This window comes from Poecilia formosa, unplaced genomic scaffold (assembly GCF_000485575.1).
Source record: "Poecilia formosa unplaced genomic scaffold, Poecilia_formosa-5.1.2 Scaffold253, whole genome shotgun sequence".
Taxonomy (NCBI): Eukaryota; Metazoa; Chordata; class Actinopteri; order Cyprinodontiformes; family Poeciliidae; genus Poecilia; species Poecilia formosa.
In genome coordinates, this window is record NW_006800192.1 from 155,791 (window position 1) to 165,903 (window position 10,113).

The window sequence follows — 10,113 nt, forward strand, 5'->3', positions numbered from 1 at the left end:
TATATATATATATTATTTTTTTTTAAAGTAACATTTCAGTAGCTGAGATTGTGCAGGTCCATTGTTGTGAGTGTCTCTGACAAAAGGTCAAAAGTTTCAGATGCTAAAGGCAGCGGACTCTGTGATGAATCCAATGAGAAAGAGGCCGATGAGGAGAAAATGTAATCCTGCATAGAGGCGTCCAGGCCGGCGGACTGACCATTGTCCGGGCCTATTGTTGACACGCAGATGGGTGCTGGGCTGCTAAGATGCTTTAGATTTTTCTCAGTGCAGCTCGGAGGGCCGTGGTCCTCGCCATTGTGTCCGTTTTGGCACCGTTGTGAAGTCAGCGTGTGTTGGCGGAAGCCGGACCGCTCCTTCTGCAGGAGCGCGCAGTCCTCGCCGCTCTCCTCTGCCGGCTCCAACTCGTCCCCAAGTCCCGCAGAATACTTGCCATCGCTGTCCCTGTTCTCCTTGCAGTGGGTCTGCCTTTTGTGCTTCATTCGCCTGTTCTGAAACCACACTTTCACCTGCTTCTCCGTTAAATCCAACAGCGCGGATATCTCTACCCGCCTGGGTCTGCAGAGGTATTTGTTAAAATGAAACTCCTTCTCCAGCTCCAGGAGTTGGGTATTGGTGTACGCGGTCCTCAGCCTCCTGGATGTCCCCACAAACTCAGCGGGAACAGCAGCAGCAGCAGGAGTCTCTGGTCTCTCAGGAGAATCTAAAAGGGGGGAAAAAAAGCACAACATGTTCAGATACATGACAAAACACTCAGTGCATTGGCGGAAACTTGCAGAGCCTGGAAGATTTATGGGCTGAATATGATGGGTCTGCGTGGACAGGACAGGACGCAGGGTGAAGATTAACCAGTTGCTGGCCCGTGTAAGAGTAATCTATCACTCTCTATTACTGTCAAACATTAGCGCTCAGACGCTGCATCACAAGTCAGTGCTCTTTCTGTTGGGATTTCACAATCCTAAATCAAAAACTGTGTTGCGGCTGCAGGGAATGCCCATGATGCACGCAGCAGCTCCATGCGGAGACAACGAGGAGCCTTTTTTAGGAGGGAAGTTATTAATCAGTCCCGTCTTGCCTTGGGGAGGGAGGTCAGATGCTGCGGCAGCGGCTGAAGAAGCGGTAGTCTGGCTCCTCTTGACGCTTTTCTTCTCCTTCATCCACGGGTACTCCGTGGGCAGGCACGCACCCCGCAGCGGACCGCAGCCTTTCAGAGCCCGCTTGCAGCGTGGGTGGACGCTGGGCTTCGAGCCGCCGATGGTCTGCTCGAAGGGGGAAGGAGGAATCAGTGTCGAGCCCTTGATTGATGGACTTTCAAACGCATCACCGACGGGGTTAGCGAGAGATGTCAGGCACTCAGCGAGCGAAGGCCGGCTGTTGATGAAACCGCTCTCTCGCCCGAATTCGTAATTCATCTCCTCCTCCAGCTCCTCGTTGTGGAACAAGCGCCCAGGTTCTGCGTAAAAACAGGCGATCGGGAATTAAAACGCGGTTTATTCTAACAGTCGTGTGGAGACCTCTGCGCCATGGAGTAATGCTTCCATGGGAGACATGCTTGGAATTAGAGCGTTCCGCTTGTCACATGATTGCTTCTGCCCAATGACAATTTAGGTGTTTTTTTTTCTTTTTTCTTTTTATCAAGTGAAGGTCTGAAGGGGACCGCCTCATTCTGGGGTTTTATTTACACTTTTCTTTTGGAAGGGGGGTGGGAGGGATGGGGGTCTGTTTGTTCGCCGTTGCTCCTCTCCCTCCAAATTACCCCCTTTCAACGCCCCCGAAGCACATACCAGCACAGGCAGAGAAGGTTGAATTAATGGTGCTCAGGGGGCAAGCTACCCCCCACCCCCACCCCCCGATTATGAATCCATTCTGCAAAACATAAAAACATTTTTATTATGTATCTAATCAGTTATTTTAGTTAGTCAAAGACAATTTTAACAGTTTTTTTTTTTGAGAAATAAATTTACTGGGCTGTTAAGTAAGATAGTTTAATGTGCTTTGTGTTCATCACATATTTTTCAGGAAATGACATGCCAAGCTTTGATTCACAACACTTTATTATGTTGACTGCATTAACTTATAGTTTTTAATAACATGAAAAAAATAATATGTTACGTATAAGACATACTACACATGTATATTACCTTACCTTACCTTACCTTATAAGCGTTTTCCCCATCATTTCTTCAATGTGAATTTTCTGACCCCATTCTCAAATGATACCAGGACCAAATATTTAGGTCAAACATTTTGTAATATTACAGTATTTTCTAAACGTGGACACTTCTTTTTAGTGGGACAAAATAACATGTTCTAACATACTGGATCAGCATACTTTATATGCTGTTATTGCTTTGGGGCTGTCTTCCCGTGCGTTTTAGTGGCCACCGCTTATGAAACTTTCTGGAAACGCCCCTGGCCACAGGCCGAGCGTATTTGGCACGTCTGCGCAAATTACGCATCTCATAATGTGTTTTCCTGAAAGGTGAATTATTTTTCCAACGTGACCCTTAAATCATCAAGCGTTTGGTATACTGACACAGTCTCTGTGAGTGAATAAGGCGCTCATCTTCAGTCTTTCCTGAAGGGGGAAAACGGTGCAGACACATGAAAGGACATGTCCCACCCCTCCCCCAACACTAACAGAAGCTGAGGCGCAGAAAATCTACTGTTAATAGCTTTGGCGAGATTTCTGATTTCATAATTCGATGCAGTGTTGATGTCATGTGTGATTAGAGTTAACATCTCGAGATCAAAGTCTTCTTAAAATGTCGTTGTCTGCTGTTGTAATTTACTTCCTCTACCTAAATATTCTTCATCCGACAGTGATCCAGTGATGATGTTGACCTGAGCCTCCTGCTCCCCGCGATACTACCGGTTCTTAAACGCAGAGAGCGGGAGCTGCAGAGGTTTGTCACTGCAATGCTGCAGCAGGAAAGATGCATGGATTGGAAGGCTTGCTCTGCCTCCAAACAAAGAGCCCGGGTAGCCTGAGCGTGATCAATCTTTCCAGCCAAAAAGGTCTGACAGCTCTCTGCCAGAGAACACATCTGAACCATCCAACACTCCTTAGATCATATTGGTGCCAGGAAGAGCGCAGCCTCGCTGGCTCTGGGGCTCTGGCTTTATTTTAGTTTCTCTTAAAGATCAAAGACTTTTATCGAGAAATTACAAAACTTTATATTTGGAATCCACGTGCGATTTAGAGAGATAAAACCCTCTTTTGTCGATTACAAAATACGGGAATTATTTAAAAAAAAATAAATGTTGATAACTGGACTGTCAAATGTTTCTTGCAAGGAACGGAGCAGCTTTTATTTTTATTTTATTAAGGATCAATTGTTCGCTGAGGTGAGTGCTGAGAGTAGATCTTTTGTTTTTGATGGTTTGACTTCAGCGGAACGTTTTCCCTCCTGAACTAGTTTACATGTGTACAAATGGACACTTAAAAAATGAGCAGTTGTTTGAAAATTAACATTCTGAATATTTGACCGATATTATAACCTAGAAACTGAGGTATAATGGAAGTAAAAATAACAAAACACATTTCTAATAGCTGCATTTTAAATCTCACTATTAAGCGAAACTAAATGTATCTTCTTCTTTTTTTTTCCATCTCACTTCATTTAGAAAAATGTGTGCGTGGGGGTGAAGTGAGGTTGGCGGAGGGGAGTGAACAGGGGGTCCCAAAAATATTTTTGCATTCAATCTATATTTGATTCAAGCTCTGAAATACAAAATGATTTATACCGCAAACTATTCCTAGAATAGAATAGAATAGAATAGAATCACTGGACAAAATACTGGAGAACTGGAGAAAATAAATGTATATTCTCTACACAGTATATATTCATGTTTAGGTTTTAATGCTGAAACATAATCCGTTTATTTGTTTCTGAGTCTTTAAAGGCAGTGTAATCCTCATCTTTTTCTCTCTGTTGTGAACACTTACAGACGTTTTCCGGGCGGACCAGGGAGCGCCTCGTTTCCCGTCTGCTCTGGAGACATCTGGGAGGCAAAGAGGCCAAACAAAAAAACAAAAAAAACCCTGCAGCCACGCATCCACACGGACAGAGAGTCTTTTAAAGCGATAATATTTCAGCCATCGTCCAGACGCAGATGTTACTTTCATTCTAAGTAATAAAAAACAATAAATCTGAAATGGCACGAGCGTGCGTCTGTGTTTTTAATGTTTGCAAAAATGATTAATTTCATAAGAAATATGCACTCATCTGTAACATCTCTTACATAAACATGTGTGATAGATTGATGGGTGAATATTTTCAATAACTAATGTAATACAGTGAGAAGACTGAAGTGTTTATTACGTGTTTTTTTTAGTTAGGTTTTTTTTGGCAAAACGGTCGGAGGTCTTTACATAAATCATGTTATCATGTTCTTCCCATTGAAATAAAATAAAATTGGTGGGGAGAAAAATACACATAAACTCAAGGCGCACATTATCCTTCTGGAAAGTGCATACGCTGCCAAGCGTGTGCAAATGTGTGTCGAAATCATAACAGTGGAGAGGATTTTTATATTAGAGCTTTTGGTGTCTGGAGCTTCGGGGGGAAAATGGGTTTGTACATTTCATTGTTCTGACTTGGATAACAATACTAAAGTTTTGAAACGATATATATATATATATATATATCTCAGATTAGAGGACGTAATACCACGGGATCAGGTATTTGCATTTGGGGATTCTGCCTATGTCCAGGTAGCGGGTTCTACTTCCTATAAGTAAAATAACACCGACCTCTCCTACCTAGAGAAGAGTCAGCTATCTTTGTAAATGTTGCGACGCCACGTTTTGGACGCATTTACGCGTCAGTTGTGTGTATTTTCAACTTTAGCCAATCATATTTGTTAAAACGACACAACTAACAGGTTTGAATTAAAAGTGCAATGTCAAGTGTTATTCTATCCCTCCGTGCCAAAATCTACACAGAAACACTATAACTCCGACCGAGAAAACAGTGAATATGTATTTTTTTTAAGATATTTTAGGATTATTAGATTAGCACCAATACTCTCAGTGCTAATAAGTATTAGTAGCTATTGATCATCTTGTTGTTGTTATTGTTGTGTAAGATCTTCAAAAATAATCTCAGCTCCATAACTATATTAGTCTGGATGGTATAAAAACAGAAACTTTAGGGATAAATCTCGCATTATTTATTGTCAATAAATAATGCAACATATATGAATGGCACATATATGAATATCAGCTCTCGATGAGAAGTATAAACTCACACTTCTCATCCCAGACTAACAGACTGCTGACAGTGAGACTGGAAGGGGATAAATGTGTTCAACTTTTCCTCCTCCTGGACTCGCCGCCCCCCCACCCCCCTTCCAAAAGGGGCTCATCTGTCACTGCTGGTGTCGTGAGGTGTGATGAATAGGGGGAGGTGGTAAAAGGTCGCTGAAAAAAAAAAAAAAAACTTCTTAGCAACTTTCTGTTTTTCTGCAGCGCTGCTTCTCACATTGGTGTTTGCTCGTGAGACTGTCCAGTCCCAGCATTCGCGGAGAAGATCAGGCGACAGGAATGGCATTTCCGCACAAAACAACAAGCGAGCTCCGGAAGGCGGAGTGTTATTTATGGTTTTTGGCACATATATGAATATCAGCTCTCGTTAAGATATCCCCATCAGTGTCCAAGACAAAGGAGTTATAGAATGAATGTGTCACATGGCCTTTTGCTCTGTGAGTTATAGGGGCGAGGAGCGAAAAGCATGAGAGTAAGCGATTTACGCCCGAAAGGGAGCGAAAAGGTTACTTTTTTTGGATTACAAATACTGTAGTAAAATACTGTTGAGATGGTGAGTTGAATAAACTGGACAGATTATGCCCGTTTTTATTTCTATTTTAAAACTGATTTACTATCAGCTGTCATTCATGGAGGTTTTTTGTTTATTTGCTTGTTTTCCATCACATCATAATGTTATTCCCTCAGTCGAAGTATACTGTACCTGGAATGTTGCGTTGACTCTTTCATGCATGTTTGAGAAATCATTGGACCTCCTATGGTAGTGATGTCTAAATACTTGCTCATGCAAAGCCCCGCCTATTTTCACATAGCTCCTCCTTCAAGCTGCATTATCACTCTGTGCCTTCTCGCTGAGCACCCCTCCCCTGTGCTTTCCCAACTCAGCTCCACCAGACTATAGGCAGCAGCAAATAGCAAACACCAGATGGAACTGCCAGTCTGCTGAGCTCATCATACAAACTATTTCTCAGTCCAACACTCCTAAGAAAAGTTGTAAACAAAGGCAGTATCAGAAAGACCAGGAGCTTCTTAAATAGAGAGAGTCTAATTTCAAGGCATCAATTTGTAAAGTTATATTCTTTTTAAGCTATATGTTTTATACAGGTAGCATTTTTAAAGCTAAAGGTAACTCGAATGTGCTGTCGCATGGCGCTATTTACCCGGAAATAGCTTAATACCGCATCTTTAATATCAAACATTGACGTTGACATAAATGAGAAAAATCCCAGAACACAGTTTGTGATTCGTTACGCTGGTGACTCCAAGCGGAGCTCTGCACTCCAACAGGAGCAACGCTCGTGTGCCTTGAACGCATCATCTGCTCTGGTCCTCCAAATTAGGCTTTGGTTCCCCCTGCTGGTTGTATGAGCGAACCAGCGCTCAAGTGAGCACAAAGCCTTGACTACATCGTCACAAAGTATCAGTCTTGGACTCTACTAAGCCTAATTAGCTCCATCAGTGCCACTTTTCAGGTTGGGTTGGTCATTTCCACTTTACTTAGATGAGGTAATATACACTTAAACGTTCTTCCGGGAAGTAGAAAGTTATTTTTCGCCCCCACACTCCTCCCCGCCTTTTTTTTTTTCCAACAGAGAGCTCTCCTTAAAATAAATATATAAATAAAAAGACAAACAACAAACGGATGTCTCTGTGCCGAGACAGTAGAACTGCGACTAGACGGTTGTAAAGTAATTACACCTTTGAAGGCAGACCCAAATGCAATCCCGACCGCGGCACTCAGCACCCCGTTCTCTGTGGGGGTCTTTGTTGGTGCCCTCTGCTTCATTCTAACAGTATCCCAGATTTGTTTGCTGGAAGCAAGTCAGAAATGCTGCCTGGCGGCTGCCAGTGAGCCTCTGCATGCTGCACTGTTTTCGCACCTTATAAACAGTCAGGTTGTGATGGTTGGAGAAGGCAGCTACAGTTCACAGAGCGAAAAGGGAGCACGCATTCCAGAAAAGCCTGCATGGATGCCGTGAATCAGAAAATAACTGTGTCGAGCTTAATGTTAAACTGTTTTTATTACCAATCTAAAATCCATTCACCTTTATTTGAAGGAATTTCTTTTGGCTAGTAACAGTCGCAAGATACTTAAAAAAAAAAAAAACATTTTCAAGGTTTAACTGAACAGGAAATCCCAACAAAGATCGTAAAAATAAGTTAAAATGTTTTAAAAAAATGTCATTAGACAGAGTCCCATTGTCAGTACCCTAAACTTCCCTCATAACTTTACCAAATTGCTAACAGTGCTTCTGGCCCTTCTTACCGGTTTGAATATGAATAAAATAAAATAAAACAAAGAAAAATAGAAACAAAGAAAAATCGCAGTCCCAAAAATGTAAATATTCAGAAACTTATTGAACATGTTTTAGTCAGATCATTTCCATCAGCTTTGCAATAATTGCCCTGAAATGAGCGCGATAAATACTTCTGTCAATTCACGCTAACAAGTCAAAATAAATGCATTTTGATTGCAAAACTTTAAAAGCAAACAAAACAATAAAAATGATAATAATAATAATAATAATAATAGCAATAAAATGTAAAAAGTAAATGGGATCGTTATAGGATAAATCCTACTAATTTTATTACAGCCCATAATCATTACTAACGTTCTTATCTTTCAAGTCAGTTTCTTACATTAAATAAAAATAAAACTGCGGGGTTTTTTACTCGTTTTACGATTTAATTCCAGAAGACTACAATAAACTGATATCAAAGTGTCTTTTTGCATTTTTTTTTCACCTAAATTACCTCCCTCCCCGCGCTCCTAGTTGAAATAATTTCTAGCTTTTGAAATTAAACCTTTAGTCAGTTGGAACCAAATTAAAAAACGGAGAAACACCTTTTGAATGCGTTTTATTTTTGGCCGACTCTAGCCCACAGTGCAGCGTATTGTGTTTATTACACATGTGCAAAAACATGGTGCATTGTACTTCATTCAAATGAAAACGAATCACTGTGACATAACACGTCCAAATGTATGATACAAACTGCACTTTATTTTAAATAAAATCAGTACATGTGAGGTATTTCAAGTGTGCGCAGGGTTTTCACAAATGCATCCAAACATTTAAAACACAATTGGCCGCAATAAAATAAAATAAAATAAAATAAAATAAAATAAAATAAGTTAATCAATGCAGATAGGTAGCTGAAGGATATCGATAGGCTAGGTAGTCAAGTAAAGGTTCATGCAAATCATAAACGGCCTACAGAGTCAACACACTGTGTGCGCAAAAATAAAAATAAAAATAAAAATACAAGATATCTAAATCCACCACGAGACACAATCACAGAAAATCATTGGGGGGGCGGGGGGAAGGGGGGGAATGGACACTCAGCGTTGTTTTAACAACACTAATTTACAACAACACGTACCAGGAATTATAAGTCTCCCCTCTCCGCCCCTCTTCCATCCCCCTCCACCAGGTTTAAACGCAAAGGGGGCACTAGCTGTCTTTCCTTCTGTCTCTGGTTTCCTTCTTCATCTTCATTCTGCGGTTCTGGAACCATATTTTCACCTGCCTCTCTGTCAGATTCAGGAGCCTCGCCACTTCATACCTGCGCTCCCGGGGGAGGTACATGTTGAAGAGAAACTCTTTCTCCAGTTCGAGGATTTGGTGCTTGGTGTAGGGGCAGCGCTTTTTCCTGGTCGGCTTTGCGTGCAGCCAGTTGGACGACGGGTTGTCTGGAGGAAGACATCACCATGAGGGAAATATCAATACTGAACAATGATAGGGTTCTTTCAATATTTCATGGTTGTTTTTAGTTCTATTTTGAATCAAACACAGAGAAGCCAACATTTAAGCAAAAGTTTCCGCCATAACCTCCCCCCCTCCCCCCCGCTCCCATCCTAGGCCATCCTGCACAGGATTTATGTCTCAGATTAAGACCCTCCTATATTTGTCAAAAAAAAAAAAATTAGGCACATTTCCCACATCCACCTGACTTATTAGGCCACGCACTTGCATCAGTAAGGAAAGCGTTGCGTTGCTTACTTGCATCAACAGCCTCCCTTTTCTCTGCCGTCAGCTTGTCGTCGCTGGCTGCAGATGTGGGGGATGTATCGCAGGGAATCTCCGTTAGGGCAGCTCCGTTTTCAATGTTAGACAAAAGCGGTGCGTGCGTCTCCAGAGTCGTGCACTCGGCACCGCCGAGCAGCGGCTCGGGCTTTATCTCGTAATGCGCGGCCGCAGACGGGATTCCCGTCAAACACAACGACGCGGAGACCGGGTCCAACGCCCAGGAACGCGCAAGCATGCCATCGGCTTCCCCGCTGTACTGATGGTGCACATATGCGTTGGGAGGATGCGCCGCGATGGTGCTCCAGGATCCACTGAAAATAGAGGATTTCGGCTCCTGTCCGCCATATTCGGTGTGCGCCGCCTGCTCCATTCCTGCAGAGGTTGAGTACCTCATCGGTGCCATTTCTTCTTGCTCCGAAAGAATGCGCGTGTCAACGTAGTAGCTCGTCCCCATTGCACCAGAGTAAAGAAAAAAAAATATGCAAGGTACCAAATTAAAAAAAGGGTGTACAAAAAACAACAACAAAAAAACCCCTTGGTTTTACAATCCTGCAACGACGAGAGAAAGGATTCATTCCATTGCAAGGTGTCGTGTTGGTGCGCCACCTACAAGCTCCTTCCGTCCAGTAAGTTTAACCCTGTCCAAAACTGGATAGGGCGCCCCAAAACACGTGACCGTGGGACAGAACAATAAATAATAAATCAGCCTGTATACCGCTCTGCTTAAAAAAGGGCCACCATTTTCACTCACCATATTTTAATAGCAAATGTTCGTTGTTTTATTGGCAAATATTTCCTTTTATAAGCAATAAATGT

The 10,113-nt window shown here is 42.3% G+C and overlaps 2 protein-coding genes and 1 long non-coding RNA gene across 3 annotated transcripts; 1 reads left to right on the forward strand and 2 right to left on the reverse strand.

The window, feature by feature from the left end:
• Nucleotides 1-30: 30 nt before the first annotated feature.
• hoxa2b (homeobox A2b) lies at nt 31-1,638 on the reverse strand. The gene is made up of 2 exons (XM_007569966.2): nt 1,076-1,638; nt 31-703 (listed from the first exon to the last, which is right to left on the reverse strand). The coding sequence occupies exons 1-2, from the start codon at nt 1,410-1,412 to the stop codon at nt 36-38; spliced, it is 1,005 nt and encodes a 334-aa protein (XP_007570028.1). The 5' UTR covers nt 1,413-1,638; the 3' UTR covers nt 31-35.
• A 591-nt stretch (nt 1,639-2,229) lies between these two features.
• On the forward strand, nt 2,230-4,164 carry LOC107838423 (uncharacterized). Its single transcript, XR_001664481.1, has 2 exons — nt 2,230-3,348; nt 3,952-4,164. It is a non-coding gene; the product is annotated as an uncharacterized LOC107838423 (long non-coding RNA).
• Nucleotides 4,165-8,132: 3,968 nt separating this feature from the next.
• On the reverse strand, nt 8,133-10,107 carry hoxa9b (homeobox A9b). Its single transcript, XM_007569967.2, has 2 exons — nt 9,271-10,107; nt 8,133-8,960 (listed from the first exon to the last, which is right to left on the reverse strand). The coding sequence occupies exons 1-2, from the start codon at nt 9,749-9,751 to the stop codon at nt 8,722-8,724; spliced, it is 720 nt and encodes a 239-aa protein (XP_007570029.1). The 5' UTR covers nt 9,752-10,107; the 3' UTR covers nt 8,133-8,721.
• Between the last annotated feature and the right edge of the window lie 6 nt (nt 10,108-10,113).

What these genes read in the sequence shown, in the direction of transcription:
- hoxa2b (XM_007569966.2), bottom strand. Translation starts at nt 1,412, where the DNA reads ATGAATTACGAATTCGGGCGAGAGAGCGGTTTCATCAACAGCCGGCCT. An exon ending in ATCTGACCTCCCTCCCCAAG is followed by an intron (nt 704 to 1,075) that starts GCAAGACGGGAC and finishes CCCCCCTTTTAG; the next exon opens with ATTCTCCTGAGAGACCAGAG.
- hoxa9b (XM_007569967.2), bottom strand. Translation starts at nt 9,751, where the DNA reads ATGGGGACGAGCTACTACGTTGACACGCGCATTCTTTCGGAGCAAGAA. An exon ending in AAGGGAGGCTGTTGATGCAA is followed by an intron (nt 8,961 to 9,270) that starts GTAAGCAACGCA and finishes GTCTTCCTCCAG; the next exon opens with ACAACCCGTCGTCCAACTGG.